The sequence below is a fragment of the Panulirus ornatus genome, chromosome 10 (assembly GCF_036320965.1).
Source record: "Panulirus ornatus isolate Po-2019 chromosome 10, ASM3632096v1, whole genome shotgun sequence".
Taxonomy (NCBI): domain Eukaryota; kingdom Metazoa; phylum Arthropoda; class Malacostraca; order Decapoda; family Palinuridae; genus Panulirus; species Panulirus ornatus.
This window is the reverse complement of record NC_092233.1, coordinates 13594119-13615906: the sequence shown is the minus strand read 5'-3', so window position 1 is coordinate 13615906 and position 21788 is coordinate 13594119. Positions and strand designations below refer to the sequence as shown.

The 21788-nt window shown below is 40.2% G+C and overlaps 1 protein-coding gene across 6 annotated transcripts in view; it reads right to left on the bottom strand.

Moving 5' to 3' along the window:
- The window catches only part of ACC (acetyl-CoA carboxylase), a 333790-nt gene extending 315963 nt beyond the window's left edge, over window positions 1-17827 (bottom strand). For 2 of the 6 annotated variants that reach the window (XM_071665542.1, XM_071665544.1), the window contains exons 1-3: window positions 17741-17770; window positions 12285-12386; window positions 7575-7648 (exon numbers count right to left, since the gene is read on the bottom strand). In XM_071665542.1, coding sequence (XP_071521643.1) covers window positions 7575-7648; window positions 12285-12361 — 151 coding nt within the window. In that variant the 5' untranslated portion in view covers window positions 12362-12386; window positions 17741-17770. Of the gene's footprint in view, window positions 1-7574; window positions 7649-7988; window positions 8124-12284; window positions 12387-17740 lie in introns of those variants that run through there. The other 4 variants (XM_071665546.1, XM_071665545.1, XM_071665543.1 and 1 more) reach the window with 3 other exon arrangements.
- Between the last annotated feature and the right edge of the window lie 3961 nt (window positions 17828-21788).

Sequence of the window (21788 nt, the reverse complement as noted above, 5' to 3'; positions counted from 1 at the left end):
TGGCTTATTCTCTTGACAGCCTTTGACTCATTTCCTATACATTTCCTATAATGTGACCTATGAATTCAACTTGATCCTGGGAAAAGCCACATTTGCTGAGTTTCATTCTCACAGTATAGTGCTTCAAGAGCTGAAGATATTGCTTCAGCAGTGCTATATATTATTCAAAATTGCTGCAGTGAGTTATGACATCCCCACAAATAACTCCATCCCTGGTATACCACTAAGTCCCTTCCCTATCGTCTTGTTCAATAGGGATAGAATTCAAAAGACCAAATGGCAGTACAGTACATGCAGGCCTTTTATCCTCCTGCATGTCTAGGCCCAACTGCTCAAAGTCTCTTTTACTTCACCATCCCATCTCCAATTTGATGTCCCCATTCTCCTTATTCCCTCCCCTTCTGACACATGTATCCACTTTTTCCTCACTCATCCTTTCGTCAACCATTCCCAACCCACTCTCTTCGCACATCCAAACCATTTCAGAACACCCTATTACGCTCTCTCAACCACACTCTTTTCATCAACACACCTCTCTCTTATCCTTTCCTTACTTACTTGATCAAAGCATCTCACACCACATACTATCCTCAAACATTTCATTTCCAACACATACACCCTCCTCGGCACAGCCTTATTTATGGCCCATGCCTCACATCCATGTAATATTATTTGGACTACTAAACCTTCAAACATACCCATTTTTGCCCTCCCAGATAATGATCTCTCTTTACAAACATTCTTCAGCACTCCCAAATTTTTTGCCCTCTCACCCTCCCTAAGACTCATATTCACTTTCATGGTACCATGTGTTGCCATGTCCAATCCCAGGTGTCTAAAACAATTCACTTCCCCTATTTTTCTTCATTCAAACTCCCACCCCAAATAACCTGTCCCTCAACCCTACTAAACCTGATATCCTTGCTTTTATTCTTATTTTTTTTTATTATACTTTGTCGCTGTCTCCCGCATTTGCGAGGTAGCGCAAGGAAACAGATGAAAGAAATGGCCCAACCGACCCCCATACACATGTATATACATACGTCCACACACGCAAATATACATACCTACACAGCTTTCCATGGTTTACCCCAGACGCTTCACATGCCTTGATTCAATCCACTGACAGCACGTCAACCCCGGTATACCACATCGCTCCAATTCACTCTATTCCTTGCCCTCCTTTCACCCTCCTGCATGTTCAGGCCCCGATCACACAAAATCTTTTTCACTCCATCTTTCCACCTCCAATTTGGTCTCCCTCTTCTCCTCGTTCCCTCCACCTCCGACACATATATCCTCTTGGTCAATCTTTCCTCACTCATTCTCTCCATGTGCCCAAACCACTTCAAAACACCCTCTTCTGCTCTCTCAACCACGCTCTTTTTATTTCCACACATCTCTCTTACCCTTACGTTACTCACTCGATCAAACCACCTCACACCACACATTGTCCTCAAACATCTCATTTCCAGCACATCCATCCTCCTGCGCACAACTCTATCCATAGCCCACGCCTCGCAACCATACAACATTGTTGGAACCACTATTCCTTCAAACATACCCATTTTTGCTTTCCAAGATAATGTTCTCGACTTCCACACATTCTTCAAGGCCCCCAGAATTTTCGCCCCCTCCCCCACCCTATGATCCACTTCCGCTTCCATGGTTCCATCCGCTGACAGATCCACTCCCAGATATCTAAAACACTTCACTTCCTCCAGTTTTTCTCCATTCAAACTCACCTCCCAATTGACTTGACCCTCAACCCTACTGTACCTAATAACCTTGCTCTTATTCACATTTACTCTTAACTTTCTTCTTCCACACACTTTACCAAACTCAGTCACCAGCTCCTGCAGTTTCTCACATGAATCAGCCACCAGCGCTGTATCATCAGCGAACAACAACTGACTCACTTCCCAAGCTCTCTCATCCCCAACAGACTTCATACTTGCCCCTCTTTCCAAAACTCTTGCATTTACCTCCCTAACAACCCCATCCATAAACAAATTAAACAACCATGGAGACATCACACACCCCTGCCGCAAACCTACATTCACTGAGAACCAATCACTTTCCTCTCTTCCTATGCGTACACATGCCTTACATCCTCGATAAAAACTTTTCACTGCTTCTAACAACTTTCCTCCCACACCATATATTCTTAATACCTTCCACAGAGCATCTCTATCAACTCTATCATATGCCTTCTCCAGATCCATAAATGGTACATACAAATCCATTTGCTTTTCTAAGTATTTCTCACACACATTCTTCAAAGCAAACACCTGATCCACACATCCTCTACCACTTCTGAAACCACACTGCTCTTCCCCAATCTGATGCTCTGTACATGCCTTCACCCTCTCAATCAATACCCTCCCATATAATTTACCAGGAATACTCAACAAACTTATACCTCTGTAATTTGAGCACTCACTCTTATCCCCTTTGCCTTTGTACAATGGCACTATGCACGCATTCCGCCAATCCTCAGGCACCTCACCATGAGTCATACATACATTAAATAACCTTACCAACCAGTCAACAATACAGTCAACCCCTTTTTTCATAAATTCCACTGCAATACCATCCAAACCTGCTGCCTTGCCGACTTTCATCTTCCGCAAAGCTTTCACTACCTCTTCTCTGTTTACCAAATCATTTTCCCTAACCCTCTCACTTTGCACACCACCTTGACCAAAACACCCTATATCTGCCACTCTATCATCAAACACATTCAACAAACCTTCAAAATACTCACTCCATCTCCTTCTTATTTACTCTTAATTAACTCCTTTCATGCCCTCTTCCAAACTCAGTCACCAACTTCTGCAGTTTCTCGTAAATGTAATGCCAGAGCTGTATCAGCAAACAACAACTGACTCACTTCCGAGGTCTCTCATCCCCTACAGACTGTATACTCACCCCTCTCTCCAAGACTCTCACATTTAACTCCCTCATAATCCCATCCACAATAAATTTAAAAAACAATGGTGACCAACCACAATAAATTTAAAAAACAATGGTGACCAACCACAATAAATTTAAAAAACAATGGTGACATCACAAACTCCTGCAACAGACCTAATCTTCACTTGGAACCACTCACTCTCCTCTTTTCCCAACCTTGATAAAAACTTCTCACTATTTCCAGCAGCATTCCTCCCAAAATGTATATTCTTAAGGCCTTCTACCATCTATCAACTCAATCACATACTTTCTCCAGATCCATAAAAGCCATATACAAATCCAGCTCTTTCTCTAAGTATTTCTCACGTACCAACTTTAAAGTAAATACCTGATCCACACATCCTCTACCACTTCTGAAACCATACTGCTCCTCCCCAGTCTGATGCTCTGTATATGCCTTAACCACTCAATCACTACCCTCCCATTCAACCGACCTGGCACACTCAACAAACTTATATCTCTGTGGGATGAACACTCACCTTTATCCCCTATGCCTTCATACAATGGCACTATGCATGCATTCTGTCAATCCTTAGGCACCTCACAATGCTCCATCAATACAAAAAAAATCATAAATAACCAATCAACAAAACAATCATCCCTTTTCTTCAAAAGTTCAACTGAAATGCCATCCACTCCATCTATCTTGTCGCTTTCACCACCCCTTCACCAAACCTCTCTCCATGACTCTCAATTCGTATACCACCCTAACCCAAACCCCCTACTTCTGCCTGCCTAACAGGTGATCTGATACAAGTATAGAAAATCATTAAAGGTTTCGATAATCATAATCACACAAACAAATTAAAGAGAGATTCGTCTGACATCACTTATGGTAATTCATATAACTCAAGGACAAGCTTTTATCTAATGAGGCAAAGTACTTTTTCTTCAACAGAATTGTTAGCATGTGGATGATTTGCTAATGACAGGTAACTGAAAGCAATACCATAAATACATTTAAACACAGACTTGACAAATATTTTGCTTCAAATCCACAACTAACATTATTTGTACCTCTTTAGCTACATGATATGTTTTCAGGTCTTCCTTTGAAATATCTGTAAGTCTTTCTACTCGTTCCACATTAATCAATGACCTTCTGATCTCTTCTAATATAACAAACAGCTTTATGACCCAGTGGTATGCTCCTGTTTCAATTCAGCTGCATTTGCTTGTATCACTTGCTGGAAGCCAGGGGTGATATTTTGTTGAAGTTTTTGGAAAAGGAAATGATATGTGTAAGTGAGATTGGAAAGGAGACTTGTGTGAAGGAATACCAAGAGAGATTGAGTGCAGAATGGCAAAAGGTGAGAGCAAACGAAGCTAGGGGAGTGGGTGAGAAATTGAAGGTAATTATTTGGAGAAGCATGCCGGCACATGCGAGAGAAGTATGTGACATCCAGATGGTGAGATGTGGGCTGATGAGAAAGGGTAGTGAGTGGTGAGGTGATAAAGTTAAGTTGTCAGCGAAAGACAACAGAGAGTTGTATGGTCGGTACTTACAGGAAAAGGGTGCAAGTAATTAAAAGAGGGACAAAAGAAAGTGGCAGGTGATCAAGATGAGAGAGTAATGGGGTTGAAAAACAGGGTACATGATAGTTGGGGTGGGTGAGTCAAAGCAAGCTTGAGGAAGCATAAGAAAATGTTTTGGAAGATTACTAGAAATAAATGAGAAAAATGGGAACACTGTTAAATGGAGCAACTTGGAAGTGGTAACAGGCTTGAGGAGAAGACGAGATGGAGTACTCTGAAGGATTATCAAATGTGTTTTACGATAGGGTGAAATGTAGGGTGTTTGGGTAAACGAGGAGTGTGAAGCGAGTCATGGCAAGTGGTTTGTTGAAAGGAGAAGAGGCGATGAAAGCCTTGTGTAAGATGATATGTGGCAAGGCACCTGGAGTGGATGATACCACAGTTGTATTTTCTGAGAAAGATGGTGACTGTCTTGTTAAATTGGTCAGTCAGGATTTTCAACGTAAGTATGGATCATGGTGAGGTGGATGGAGATTCAAGGACTGCATGCATAATGCCGCTGTATAAAGGCAAGGGTAACAAAAGCAAAAGTTCAAATCATAAAGGTATACGTTTGTTGAATGTCTTGATGTGTTGTATAGAAGAGTGGTGATTAAGAAGATGCTGAAATGGACAGAAAATCAGACTGGGGAGGAACAATGTAATGTTAGGAGTTGTAGGGAATGTGCAGAACTGGTGTATGCTTTGAATAATGTGTGTGAGAAATACTTAGAGACAGATGGATTTGTATGTAGCATTTAGGGATATTGAAAAAGCATATGATAAGGTTAAAAGAGGTGCTTTGTGGAGGGTGTTACAAAAATATGGTGTAGGAGGAAAGTAGCTGAAAACAGTAAAATGTCTTTATCAAGAGTGTGAGGAATGTGGGCATGTAGATGGACAGGAGAGTGAGGGGTTTCTGGTGAAAGTGAGTCTGCAGAAGGGGTACATGATATCAACACAGCTGTTTGTTTATAGCTGGAGAGGTAAGAAAGGTAAATGCAAGGGTCTTGGAGAGAGGGGCAGATATACAGTCAACTGGGGGTGACAATGGATCTGGAAGGTGAGTCATTTGTTTGCTGATGAAACAAAATTGGTGTCAGTTGGTACCTGAGTTTGGGATAAAGTGTAAAAGGAAAAAGTTGTGAGTAAACGATGATAAAAGCAGAGTAAATGTTAACAAAAGCAAAGTTATTAGGCTTAGCAATGCAAAAGACAGGTTGATTAAGGAGGGTTTGAATGAAGAAGACTTCAAGGAGGTGAAGTGTTTTATGTACTAAAGAGTGGACATGGCAATGAATGGAACCATGGAGGATGAGGAGAGTCACATGGTAGGTGAGGGGGGGGTAAAAGTTCTGGAATGCATACATCTGAAGGTATAGTAGTCATAATGGCGTTGTATGGATGTGAGGTATATGCTTTAGATGAGAATGTATGGAAGAGCGTGAATGTGTTGGAAATGAAATGTTTGAGAAGAGTACAAACAGTGATGAGGGTTGATTGGATAAGTAAGGACAGGGTAAAAGAGAGGCATGGTAACAAGAAGAGTATGGCTGAGAGAACTGAATATGGTGTGCTGAAATGGTCTGGACATATCGAGAGAATGAATGAGGAGAGATTGACAAAGGGGATATATTAGTCGGAAGTGAAGGGAACAAAGAGAAGGGGGGAGAGCAAAATAAGGACAGAACATTAAGGAAATCAGATATCGTATTTAGTTATTCTACTGATCTGGTTTGGATTTATTTAGCAAATTACAAAAGACAGTGCACATATGATAATTCACCAAATTTTTTTTCTAGCTATGTTTATATTCAAGTGGCTTCACAAGGGAAACAAGAATCAAGTTAGTATACTCCACATTTATAGCAGAAATTCAAGGCAAATCTGTGCTGACAGGGGAAGTCAGATGTGATTTTCATAGGTTTTGTTGATTCCTATTTTCACCAAATCTAACTTTTTGTTAACACTAATGAAGGCAGATGAAGGGAAAATTAATAACAGAAATAATTCTGGTACCAATGTAATCCATACAATGTGAGAGTGCACACAGGATGTGGGATTTTCGGTGTAGCACCTATAATTACATCAATCTTGAGTTTTCAAAAGTGGGCTGGGCTTTAGAATGAAAGTGCAAGGCAAAAATACTCAAACAGAAAGACTATAAGTAAAGCATTCGTAACAATTTTGCTCAAATCCAACCAATATTCAATGAACAGGAGGGATGCCCATGGTATCCTGTCCTCACTTTCTAATGTTCTAACACAAAGCCTGAGGACATAAAAATGACCATCCTTGGGACAATATGGATTCTACTGAGCTTTATCTGTTTCGTATGTTGTTATACAAACCAAATAAAGCTACATTACAAGAAAATTTGCCTTAAGAGTCTAGAAATGCCCATTTCCCTTGATGGTTCAAGCATTCCACTAATTGCCACCATGTGTCATAATATATGAATAAATCTGTTTTGAAAAGCTGTTGGGTAAGTTAAAATGTCACCATAAATTTGGAGCTCGAATTCATATGTATGAGATCCATCCCCCACAGGATCAGATTCCTATAAATCCATTTCCATATAAACTTAGTACTTTTGATTATCATGAAATAATGTGACAATAAACAGGTTAACTTTTTAAACTTACTGGTATAGTTACATCACCTGTAACATCACCAATGTTTTTATTCAACCCCACAAGTTCTTTCTCCCTCATAGCCCAACCACTAATGATTTACTTTGTATCAAAGGATAGGTTTTAAAAGTGAAAAAGGGTAATATCACTCTGAAATAACTTTTTCACCGTGGAACCAGCAATTCCATTCTAGTAGAAGACAGATCATGATCCTATAGAAAAATGCTTCTGTCTTGTAAAATATTACTGATTCTTTCACTCCATAGCTCTCTTAAAGTACTGTTGACAATTATTGCGAAATAAGAAATAAAGCTCCAGGTCAAAGAATCAACTTAAAATACTTCTACTAAGTGTAAGTCGTCCAGTGATGAGTTTCTTCCACATCATTAATTTGTTTCTGTGGCACCTCACCACTACAAGTTAACCAATACGAATAAATAATATACTCACCGTCTGCTCCAACACTCTCAGACAATGATTCATGTCCATCTTGGTCATCATTTGAGACCTGTTCCATCACTGGCCTGAAAATGTGAGGATCTGTGCCAAATACTCTAAATAAAATACGTAAAAACATGGACAAAATGTTCTTTAATATTATTCCCATGTAAATATCTGTTCTACCAAACATCGCTCAATCACTAATGAAGGTTAACACCATTCTGAACACTTCTTGTTTAAATACATATAATCATCTTTCACGCCGAAAATTTTTCATTGAAGAATCATAATCCTATTTAATTATCAAGTAATGTCATAACCCATTAAGTCACTGCTGCAGTATCTAAATTCATGGGCGGACTCCAGCACGCCTCTGACCCGTAAGGAGGGCAACACAGAACTAATCAGTGATCCCTCACTTACCACGATAAACTCCCGCCCGCCACCAAATGCTTTACAGAAACTAAAGGGTGTTCACGAGAGTCGGGGATCTTCATGGACCGACACCCCTCTCGCAACCAGGCGCTCCCTGACACTGTCTTAAGAACATTGGAAGCTGTGATAAAGTCGACTTATGTAAACGCGAGTAGTATAGGTCAATGCTCATTACTTTTCAAAAGTTGCAGTAAAAAAACAAAGTTTTAGATTCAAACACTTACTAGTTATTCAAGAATTGATAATTATGACTAGAACAACTATGAAAATGACAATACAAACTAATTTATCACCAAAGAACACTATTTTGGAAAGAAACTCTAACCCTTAATCATAACCAGTTAGTCTTCATGCAGTCATTTAATCATACATATAGAATTATTTCTTTCACTTGTAAATAGATCGAAAAGTTGCATACTAAAATATGAAAAAATGTAAGTACATTGTTTTTCTCAGGAAATGACTAGAAAAAAATTGTTGTATTAATGCTACTTGGCACTGTACGATGGACTGACTACTGCCGAAAATGGAAATACTATTCATTAATTATTCTTTTTTCATACTACAAACTAACCCATTTCATCATAATAATCAGAATATCTGCTATATATCTAAAAACGCTAAAAATAAATTGCTCTAATTGTAACCCAGAAGTCACTAAAATAAAATTTCTTTGTAATACTAGTTGTAACCTCACAACATGTGTTCAGTGGTACGATGTGCTGCGGGATGGAAGGATTGCCAACAATGCCATGGTTCGACATCACACCACTCGATGACGTCATAATTACGTTAGCAAGCAAATATCAAACGTCTGTAATTCATCACACTAAAAATCACTTGCTTACGCTCAATAGTTAGACTGGGTATCAAACATATTACAATAAGAGGAAAGGAAGCGTTATGTAATAATACTAAAATCTAATCATAATTATCCAATGATATCTTTCTAAGGGCCGCTACAATGCTGTTTTTCCTTTAGTTTTCACTGTGCAGGTCTGAACTTCACCGTTAAACCAATACGTGTGTGTGAACGGGAATTCAATTACGCAGACTTAACTGTACAGGCCCAAATGTTGGCCTGTGTGATACTGGTCGGTGACAAAAAACTGCGAAGCCCAACATTTTGGCCTGAAAAGAATTCAGACTGTGAACAGGTGATTTTACAGCCAGGTTTGACTGTACAGTTTTAGCATACGTGTATGAAACGGAAACTGAGCATGCGTAGCAGCCCTTAGAGAGGGTTCCGGTTTAACCCAGGACTTCCTTCCCGGAAGCTCCTGCAGTTCAAGGATGCGTTTGCTTCCACTAGCAAAGAAATGATGGACTCCTTTAGAATGAGAGGTTCCTTAACGAAATCGTAAGCTCACTGGTACAGCCATGCTTAAGATGACGTTTCAGTCGCGGAGTCCTGTACCACGACACACACACACACACACACACACACATTGGTAAATGAGTGTTTGTGGAATGTCATAAAATATTAAGTAGATAGGACCGGAAACAGTTTACGAATTTTGCGTACGACAAAGCTATCCAATTTAGACAAGACATTCACTAACGTTCATGTTACAGTTCATTGTGTATTCAATAAGAAAAGGTTTTATGATATTTCTCTCGATCAAGGAGTTACACTACGATTGGTAATATTTTCTACTATGATTAGACAAAGCATACATTACTGGACGAGGCAAAATCTGAGTTCCTAGAGTGTCTTTAATGCTGAACCCACGTCATAGCCAGTGGGTTGGTACTCACATTTAATGAACTATACACAGCTCATCTCTAAGGCGCGGTCGGCACCAAGACCGCATTGAGCGAGTACGGCCACTGCAAACATTACCAGTGAATCGTAATGTAAATATCAACCAGAATCTTTGTATTTGTGTAGAAACTCGGTTTATCATACTCCTTTTGTAGCCTATCTGTGACAACTTCTGATGTCGGGAACCAGCTGTACCACCTTGTGACAACTGTTCATGCAGGGGATCATCTGTACCAACTGTGACAATTGTTAATGTGTTGTACCATCTGTGACAGATTATAGTATGAATAATCAGTTGCATTGCCTCTGACCTTGTACTTATGTCTATTATGGTACTATTTCTATATTCTAGCCAAATATTAATGAAATAAAAAAAATGTAAATCATGGTTTTTGTGTTCTTTTCTTAACCAAAAGGGAAAATGTATCTAAACTATCAAATTAATGGCCTTTAAATTCAAAGTGTATGATTCAGCCTGGCTTTCTTGAATTAAGTCTTTGTACAAGATAGGTCCGAAGTTCTGTCTGACTTTTTTACTCCCTTGCTGGATATGGTTGGCAAAGTGATAATTTATCACAATATCCAGCAAAGCATACAATACTGGATTCAGCAAGGGTACTTTATATACTGAATCTATTGTCTAACATCCTGACCAAACAGTATATCATTATATATATATATATATATATATATATATATATATATATATATATATATATATATATATATATATATATATATTATCCCTGGGGATAGGGGAGAAAGAATACTTCCCACGTATTCCCTGCGTGTCGTAGAAGGCGACTAAAAGGGAAGGGAGCGGGGGGCTGGAAATTCTCCCCTCTCATTTTTTTTTTTTTCAATTTTCCAAAAGAAGGAACAGAGAAGGGGGCCAGGTGAGGATATTCCCTCTAAGGCCAAGTCCTCTGTTCTTAACGCTACCTTGCTAATGCGGGAAATGGTGAATAGTATGAGAAAAAAAAAAAAAAAAAAAAAAAAAATATATATATATATATATATATATATATATATATATATATATATATATATATATATATATATATATATATATATATATATATATATTCGCTTTCTACTCAGGATCGCTTCTCCTGCCGGGTTTGTAGTTCGGTTCGCCAAAATGCATGTACAACCAAACTACCCACCATAACAAACATGTTTGGTTAATCATTGGCACTTTCCCTCTTAATTAGAATTTCTTTCTTCCGGTTTTCAATCGGAGAGTTTCTATCCACTGCCGGAGAGGTGCCATTTTTTTTTCTTTTTAAAGAGACGAGAGTGATAACACAATCTATACAGTGTTCTCTGTTAACTCCCACTGGCCGGCGGGAGATATGGAGGCTGAGAAGAACGAAGAGCGAAAGTGAAATTCAGTCGTGGCCTTCACATCTGTTCATATCAACCTCCCCTCCTCCACACGATATGACGCAGAAATATTTAAGGACCGTCGAACATTACGTAAAGACAAATGGGAACGCAGCGGGAGACATGAACACGAGCTGTTGCCATGGGTTCTCAAGCAGGCCCTCTGACCCAAGGTCATTTTCCTACAAGATAATTACCGTCTCTCGTCTCCTGACCCTGCAAAGTTACAACACCAGCGGTAACCTGGCACTCAGCTTCTGACCCCATAAGATCACGCCACTCAACCTTTGACTTTACGAGATCTCTCTACCTGCCAATCAACCTTTGATCCTTCAAGGTCACTCGAACAGCTGTAACTTGACACTCAACAATTGACCCTACAAGGTCATCCCACCTTCAGTGACCCGCCACTTAACATGTGACTTCACAACGCCACATTGATTCTCGTGGTGCACTGGTAGCGTTCCTGACCGTGATGTATTCACGGGCCGTCCAGGGTGGAGCGCCAAGGTTCGAATCCTGGTTGTGACAGTCGGTCCACAGTCAACCCAGCTGTTCATCCACCTCTAGAGGCTGGTCGATAAAATGGGTATATATATATATTGTTAATGCCTTCAGTAACCCGACTTCTAACCACACAAGGTCACTCCACCACGAACTCGCCCTCTGACCCTAATAAGAGAAAACCTCGTTCGCTCGGTTACCGCGTGACCTGCCTCTTCGTTATCACCTGCTACTGACGGCGAGGCGGCCAATAAGCTCCCCAAGGTTAAGAAGCTGGTCAGATAGATAACTCTCTCGAGTGGTCAGCACCAAACGAAAAACAAAAATCCTGAAACCACTCGACATCTTGAAGAGCTGTTACATGGCCCATGGCTTTTGTGTTCAGTCCATTTGATGGCTGATTAGGATGCAGAGGTCTTTGCCATTGATGACGTTTGTGGCCTGGAGCAATGGCCTGTTTTGAGTTGCTCGCTCAGGGTGTAAATGTTTTGTTTCCCATGTTAGTTCTTTTTGTAAGCACCTTGCCTCCAGGCCGCCCGTGAATCGTTGTCTCTATACTACAGTGTTGTCACTGTGTGGGTACTGCTATGTGTGGGCAATCTGGTCTGCGTATGAGTACATTAGCCCACCTGTTTGTGCTCTTGACCTTGCCCGGCCTGTGCTTGCTCTTGCCCCGCCTGTGCTTGCTCTTGCCCTGCCCAGGCATACTCTTGTCCCGTATGGACGTACTCCTGTAATCATTAACAATTTGTAACTGATTATTTGTACCGTATGGGGATGAAGTTCTACACTCGGGGGGGCCCAATCTTGAACTTTTATCACTACTACTCAAACTTCAGTATGTTCTCCACATTCACAGTATGATGACGCAGTTACTTCATCCATCCACCACTCATACTAGCAAAATACTTAGTTACAAACATTAAAAGTACTGATTTACATCTCTTCCCACGAGTTTCTAGCTCTTTATATCTCTAGCCTCAGGTTTTTCAATCCTTAGATCTTTCGAAGAACAAGTCATTTGTTTGTGTGTGGGTACTACTGTGTCTGTGTGCGCCGGTACTGTTGACCGTTTGTGAGTAATAGTGTCTGATGACCGTATGTAATATTGTCTGTGTGGATACTGTTGACCGTGTGTGTAGTACTGTCTGTGTGGCTACTGTCGACCGTGTGTGTAGTACAGTCTGTGAGGGTACTGTTGACTGTGTGGGTGTGTGTGTACTATTGTCTGTGTGGGTACTGTTGACCGGGTGTGTGTGTGTGTGTGTGTGTGTGTGTGTGTGTGTGTAGTATTTTCTGTGTGGGTACTGCTGACCATGTGTGGGTACTGTTGACCGCATGTGTGTAATATTGTCTGTGGGTACTGATGACCGAGTGTGGGCAGTACTGTCTTGTGTGGGTACTGTTGACCGTGTGTGGGCAGTAGTCTTGTGTGGGTACTGTAGACCGTGTGTGGGTGTAGTATAGTCTGTGTGGGTACTGTTGTCTGTACCTACCTGTTTCTATGTACGGGGAGGAAGGTCTACACTTGTTAGTCCCAATCTCTTGAACTTTATCATACAACTTTCAAACTTATTTACGCTGTCCACACACTCACATTCTCATCATTCAGTTTAGTCCATTTACACAATACGCGTCATACAAATCTTTTCTAAAAATATTTTTGCTTAATGTTGAGAACCACTTGGTCTATCACATCTTTCGAAGAAATGTTCACTGTTGATATAACTGATATAATCTGACTGTTTAAACACTTCATGGTTACAAATCATGTCATCCTTTACTCTTCTTTCTTCTCTGTCGGATAAATCTAAGATCTTCCATCTTTCTTTGTAACCCAGCTTTCTTAAATCTGGTACCATCTTTGTCGTTTTCTTCTGGACCTTCTCTATTAGCTCTTTGTGCTTTTTTCAAGTACACTACCCAAACTCGAGAAGCATGTTCTAGTTGTGGGCTTAATGTAAGATGTGAAATGGCTTGTTTACTGTCTCCTCCGTGTACTTGAACGTTTCTCTAATATTTGCCTACACGCAGTTTACCTCCTTTACTGCTGTATGTGTGGGCAATCTGGTCTGCATATGAATACATTTGCCCGTCTGTTCGTGCTCTTGCCCGGCCTGTGCTGGCTCTAAGGTGGGACTCTGGCGACACACGGATTCCTGACAGATAATATTCATATCGAGGCCTTCTTTCATCGTGTTCCATTCTCATGACTTTGCCTCTAATAGGGTTGAACTCCATTAATGCTGTATCAGACCACCTGTGCAATTTATCTAGGTGTCCCTTGAAATCTAATGCAATCCTCTTTACTTTTTACTTCCCTTACGAATTGCCATCATTCGCAAACATGCTCAGACAGAAGTCCAATCCTTCTGTCAAGTCATCCACAAAGATCAAGAAGAATAATGGTTCCAGGTCACCCTTCATTCTTCCATAGTGAGTAAATTCAAGGCTTCTTGCCTTTTCCTGAAACTCCTCTTAGTTCTCGTACCATCATGGTCTTCCTCCTCTTAATCAACTCTTTGTCCTTCCTTAGGTGCGGTTACCAAACCCGAGAAGCCTATTTTAGTTTTGGCCTGCTGATTATTTCCTGATCCATAACTTGAATGCGATTCTGCCATTTGTCAGCAGACAACTGGCATACCTTACCTAAATCTCCTTGGATGGAGCTCTTGGCGACCTGCTAGGGACGATGTCAACTCCCAAGTCCCTTTCTCATAGATTCTTGCAAGATGTCATCACGTCGAAGCCTTCTTTTGCTCTGCTCTGTCTTCATTACCCTGCATTTATTCGCGTTGAGTTTCATGAACCATGTATCAGGCCAACACATATAATCTTTACCTGAAGTTGCTTTCTCATATTTGGGTAGTTTCTCCTCTGCAGAAAGTCATTCGTTTACTTTGTGATTATCTTTTCCAGAACCTTAGAGATAACGCTTATCAGGGAGACACATCTGTGGTCCAGCGCCTCCCATTCATGGTGTCCTTTTCTTATTGAAAGGTTTGACGTCTGCCCTCTTCCGCTCCCTTGCCACTTTATCTTTTGTGCTTTTCAGTGGCAGTTCTAACAAAATATCGTGAAGTTTATCAGGTGTATCCGTACACATCTCCAGCGTAAATGGAGAAATTTCAAACAGGGCCATGAGCCTGATATGGATTAAGATTCTTTAGTGCAGTACATGTATTTTCAACATGTTTCAATGTCTTCCATTACCCAATCCTGTCCCATCTCACTGGCGTTGGGATAACGTCATCCACTGTGAAAGCACTTTTGAACTTGTCACTTCAGTTTCCCGCCTATCATTACGTCATCCACTGAAACTCTTCCATCTGTGCGTGGGGACTGTCATCTCCATGTGGCTGCGGATGAGTAAATCGTTACTCATGGGTACCGAACGCGGAGGGTGTTGTATACCCGTGGGGAGTGGCGCCATCTCTTTGAACTATCTATCGTACAGCTTTTTAAACTCCTGTATGCTTTATTATCCCCAAGACTCTGATCATCCCATTCATCCACTACTCATACTATAAAAGTACCTTCTTTATATCTCTTCCAGCAATACCTTTGCTTAATTTCATGTTACAGTCCTCTGGTTGTTCGATCCCTGCGTGTTTCTGCGAAATGTTCACAGAGTCATCGAGCTGGTTCACAAACTTATTAATATGAGAGAAGGTCATCATCCATCATTCTTCCCTCTTTCACGGTGGGTCAAGCTCAAGGCCTCTAGCCTTTCCCTATAACTCAGCTCAGTTGTCTCCTGTCAGGGTGGGTACTGCTGTCAATGTGAGAGATGATTGTGTGTTAGTACTGCTGTCTGTGTGGTTAGTGATGACAGTAAATGCTTTCGTCTGTAAGTGGGTATTTGTGTCTGTGCTTGGGTACTAATTTCTTCTGTGTGTGGATACTACTGTCTCTGTGTTGGTACTGCTGTTCTGTGGGTATTGGTGTCAGTGGGTACTGTTGTCATTTTGTAGGTACTGTTGTCTGTGTGTTGGTGCTGCTGTTTGTAAGTCCGTAAGGGTTTTTGTATGGAGTTTCGTCTGTGTGGATGTACTAAGTACGGGTATTGACGAGATTATTTATTTGGAACACCGTGGTCTACTTTCTGTCTTGTACACATACACGAGGGTGTTCCAAGCGAAAAGTTGCATCAATATCCACCGCAGAACATTCACACAAGACAATTTCACATACAAACACCGACTTATACTGACATTCAAACACCATTATCCACAGAAAGTCAGGAATTAGTCTTATAAGACCGAATATATTAATGACATCGATCATGAGCTGTCATCCATGATATCAAAAATTTCGATCGATATTCCGTTGGGATAAAAAACTACAACAGAAACTGAACGTATGCAGCCTTCAGCTGACAGGCAAACTGATGTATTAGCCTCAAAAGTGGAGAATGAATTCAAAGATTGATAAAATGCAAAACGTACACACCAGTAACAAAAACGAGAAGGCGAGCTACAGTATGAAATTGTGTTGAACTTTGAAATGTAAACGAGGAAAAAGATTTGTGTGTAATACTCTCTGTTGACCTACAGCCTAGTAAGCAAGACAGAAAAGCAATATAAAAACGGTCGAAAGGGATATCAACTTTGTCCAAGGAAACTATCCTCATTATGTACAGGTCATTCGTACTTCCCTAACTCGAATGTTATGTTCGGTTTTGGTCATCTAACTTGAAAAACGACAAAACAGAATGGAGAGAGTATAGAGGTGAGCTATCAGGATGATTTCCGGCCTGAGGTTCAAATGTAAGAGCAGACTGTAGGACTTGAATCTACCTAGCTTGGAAAAGAGCGCGTTAGGTGATGTGATACATGTATTCAAAGTTATGATAATCTCGACCCAGCAAGCTACTTATGTGGCAAACGTTTTACCATGAATGATTTACAAGTTAGTGCAGGTGTAAGCAGTAACAAAGAAAAGTTTAAAAACAAACTCCATAAATATTTCGCCTTAAATCCACAACTGACATTGCTGGCGTCTCCTTATTCATATCAAAATTTCAGATTTTTTTTTCTTTGAGACATTTATATCTTACTCTTATCACACTAACATTAAAGTAACCAATCTCTTCCACTATCACAAGCAGCCTCGTTGGGACCTTATGCTCTATTGCAGATTGAATACTTTTGTATTCCTGTTTCCTATGTACTGTTGGATGTATGCAATGTCTGTATGTAACTTTGTCCTTCTAATAGTTGCAATTACTATAATAATAATAGTAATAATAATAATAATAATAATAATAATAATAATAATAATATAATAACAATATAAAAATAATAATATACTAATAGCAATCTACACAATGAACTAACAGCAGCCTCGATATATCGACGTAGTGGAAACCCATGACGGGAAGGGAATGGGGAGGGGAAGGACTATAGCTGAGGAAGTTTACACTGTGTTGTCTGTTCGTACTCTACACTGTGGGTGTAACTTACCTGTGGGTACTTTTGACTAAATCATGTGTAATCACTACTGTGTATATCAACTGTAAATGTGAATACCTTTGTTCATATATTCAGTCGTCTTTATATGACTGCTGTGTAAGCATGTACACTTTTGACAAAGATGCGACATTTCTTAGCTCATGTGATATCAAGTATGATTTCTCTGTAATCAATATATACATCTGATTTGCCATTATATATGGCGTCCCTGTGTATACGATTGCTGTCTGTTTTCATGAAGCATCTGTAAGTGGGACTTATCTGTGTATATATAACAATATAGCTGATACCTGAATGACATATCCGTACATATGACTGCCGTTTCAGAATATACTAGTTAAAATGCAAGTTATATATAAAACAAAACAATAGGTATCCATGTAATATACATCTAATAAAGACTACCAATCCAATGGTTCTCGTTGTAATAAATATATAATTACGACCGGTCATTCTGTTGTTCGAGTAACATGATCGTTAACTGGTTACGATTCCTAGTGATACAATTGCCTATCTCGTCATCGATCTACCCCATTGAAGAAATAACAAGAGAATTTCAATTCTCTCCCTCTAAATAAACTCCTAACTAGCTGACGACGCCCTTGACTTACCTGGCTACAAAAAGCCTGTTACAAGCTTGCTAAAAACGAGTACACACCAACAATCGATGTGGCCTCTGTGGCGACCACTGGGTGAGTGGTGTTGCCGGGGTTGAAGCAAAGCCAACGAAATGTTTTTTTCCTAGGATGAAGGAGGATCGACTGAGATTTCTAGGTATGTATTTATTTAAAACATCAAGAATTATCCCAAATCGTAAGAATTTCCGGATACTTAGTGTACATAAAGTATGTATATCTATATTGCAAAAATAGTCTAAAAACATAAGGTAGCTTTGCAACTTATTACGTAATCAACTATCCAATCAAACAGAAACAATTATTAACAAGTTGTAAATTCAAGCATATGTATGGAAGATTCATATCTGATGAATGAAGATCATAGACACCACAATTCTGAGCATGTCCACGTTCATTACAGTAATATAAGCTATGTTTTTCTTTTCAAGGTCATCGTACGTCTGGCGCGACGGCGGTGTCACTTATCAGACTGTAACATACAAAAATATACGTAAAGATAAATCGATTTGCTGTTTCCTTCTTGCCTTGGGTCATTCGCTGCCTTTATCTTTCTATTACAGGTTGTTCTTAAAGCTGACGCATCTCTCCGGACGTTTTGTTAAAGGTAACTGCATATCTTGATAAACCAGTTCATTTTGCACCTTAACTCATTCATTCATTTGCATAAAATTGTAAGAGGCATCACAGATATAATGACTGACGAGTGTCAGAAAAACATGAGAATGAACTGCCAATTGCATAAAAATTATGATTGTAAAACTCATTCAAGTCAATAAGACTTGAGCATATCATCAGGAATCACAAGTATGATTTCTTTGTAACCAACCTATACACTTGATTTGCTGTTATACATGGCGTCTAGCAGAAACGTAATACAATCACAGTTTCTAGAATTATCGGCATTACTGATGATGTCTGTAAGATTATATAATGTGTCTGACGCTACGGGAGGCGACAGTCGTCGTCAAGTACACGGCTTGCTTTTCGAATGGTACGGACGCCTGGATTGTGGAGTGAGACGCCTCACCTTGAGCTTATCAGTGGCATGATAAAAATATTAATTTATCGTCTGTAGGCCCTAGCATCAAGGGAGGAGAGATTGCTGCTACAGGAACGACGTAAATAATTATGAAATATTTTTTGGGGTATGTTGTTTAAGGGACGAATAAACATAAATGCGATGATTTTTATACAATGGCTAGTGTATTGAGATTTCCATAGACCTACTGATTGAGATGTGGCTGATCAGTGACAAAATATTTGATATACGAGTCTTGATTTTGTTTCCATCGAGCACGATTGAATTCTCTTAGAAATGAGAATGACGGCGCTAATGAACTGTACATCTGAACCTGTCTGGCATTCAGGAGGGAGATTTAGATTGTACCTGAAATAAATTAGTGTTTTCAAGAACGCGATTTTCCTGAACTTTGATGACATCATATAAAACAGATTTTACGTAAATGTCATTTAGTAGTTACAACACATACATATGCCACCTTGATATATATATATATATATATATATATATATATATATATATATATATATATATATATATATATATATATATCTTTCTTTCATACTGTTCGCCATTTCCCGCATTAGCAAGGTAGCGTTAAGAACAGAGGACTGGGCCTTTGAGGGAATATTCTCAAATGGCCCCCTTCTCTGTTCCTTCTTTTGGAAATTAAAAAAAATAGAAAAAAAAAATGAGAGGGGAGGATTTCCAACCCCCTGCTCCCTTCCCTTTTAGTCGCCTTCTACGACACGCAGGGAATACGTGGGAAGCATTCTTTCTCCCCTATCCCCAGGGATAATATATATATATATATATATATATATATATATATATATATATATATAAATATTTTTTTTTTTTTTTTTTTATACTTTGTCGCTGTCTCCCGCGTTTGCGAGGTAGCGCAAGGAAACAGACGAAAGAAATGGCCCAAACCCCCCCCCCCCCCCCCCCCCCATACACATGTATATACATACATCCACACACGCAAATATACATACCTACACAGCTTTCCATGGTTTACCCCAGACGCTTCACATGCCTTGATTCAATCCACTGACAGCACGTCAACCCCGGTATACCACATCGCTCCAATTCACTCTATTCCTTGCCCTCCTTTCACCCTCCTGCATGTTCAGGCCCCGATCACACAAAATCTTTTTCACTCCATCTTTCCACCTCCAATTTGGTCTCCCTCTTCTCCTCGTTCCCTCCACCTCCGACACATATATCCTCTTGGTCAATCTTTCCTCACTCATTCTCTCCATGTGCCCAAACCACTTCAAAACACCCTCTTCTGCTCTCTCAACCACGCTCTTTTTATTTCCACACATCTCTCTTACCCTTACGTTACTCACTCGATCAAACCACCTCACACCACACATTGTCCTCAAACATCTCATTTCCAGCACATCCATCCTCCTGCGCACAACTCTATCCATAGCCCACGCCTCGCAACCATACAACATTGTTGGAACCACTATTCCTTCAAACATACCCATTTTTGCTTTCCGAGATAATGTTCTCGACTTCCACACATTCTTCAAGGCCCCCAGAATTTTCGCCCCCTCCCCCACCCTATGATCCACTTCCGCTTCCATGGTTCCATCCGCTGCCAGATCCACTCCCAGATATCTAAAACACTTCACTTCCTCCAGTTTTTCTCCATTCAAACTCACCTCCCAATTGACTTGACCCTCAACCCTACTGTACCTAATAACCTTGCTCTTATTCACATTTACTCTTAACTTTCTTCTTCCACACACTTTACCAAACTCAGTCACCAGCTTCTGCAGTTTCTCACATGAATCAGCCACCAGCGCTGTATCATCAGCGAACAACAACTGACTCACTTCCCAAGCTCTCTCATCCCCAACAGACTTCATACTTGCCCCTCTTTCCAAAACTCTTGCATTTACCTCCCTAACAACCCCATCCATAAACAAATTAAACAACCATGGAGACATCACACACCCCTGCCGCAAACCTACATTCACTGAGAACCAATCACTTTCCTCTCTTCCTACACGTACACATGCCTTACATCCTCGATAAAAACTTTTCACTGCTTCTAACAACTTTCCTCCCACACCATATATTCTTAATACCTTCCACCGAGCATCTCTATCAACTCTATCATATGCCTTCTCCAGATCCATAAATGCTACATACAAATCCATTTGCTTTTCTAAGTATTTCTCACATACATTCTTCAAAGCAAACACCTGATCCACACATCCTCTACCACTTCTGAAACCACACTGCTCTTCCCCAATCTGATGCTCTGTACATGCCTTCACCCTCTCAATCAATACCCTCCCATATAATTTACCAGGAATACTCAACAAACTTATACCTCTGTAATTTGAGCACTCACTCTTATCCCCTTTGCCTTTGTACAATGGCACTATGCACGCATTCCGCCAATCCTCAGGCACCTCACCATGAGTCATACATACATTAAATAACCTTACCAACCAGTCAACAATACAGTCACCCCCTTTTTTAATAAATTCCACTGCAATACCATCCAAACCTGCTGCCTTGCCGGCTTTCATCTTCCGCAAAGCTTTCACTACCTCTTCTCTGTTTACCAAATCATTTTCCCTAACCCTCTCACTTTGCACACCACCTCGACCAAAACACCCTATATCTGCCACTCTATCATCAAACACATTCAACAAACCTTCAAAATACTCACTCCATCTCCTTCTCACATCACCACTACTTGTTATCACCTCCCCATTTGCGCCCTTCACTGAAGTTCCCATTTGCTCCCTTGTCTTACGCACTTTATTTACCTCCTTCCAGAACATCTTTTTATTCTCCCTAAAATTTAATGATACTCTCTCACCCCAACTCTCATTTGCCCTTTTTTTCACCTCTTGCACCTTTCTCTTGACCTCCTGTCTCTTTCTTTTATACATCTCCCACTCAATTGCATTTTTTCCTTGCAAAAATCGTCCAAATGCCTCTCTCTTCTCTTTCACTAATACTCTT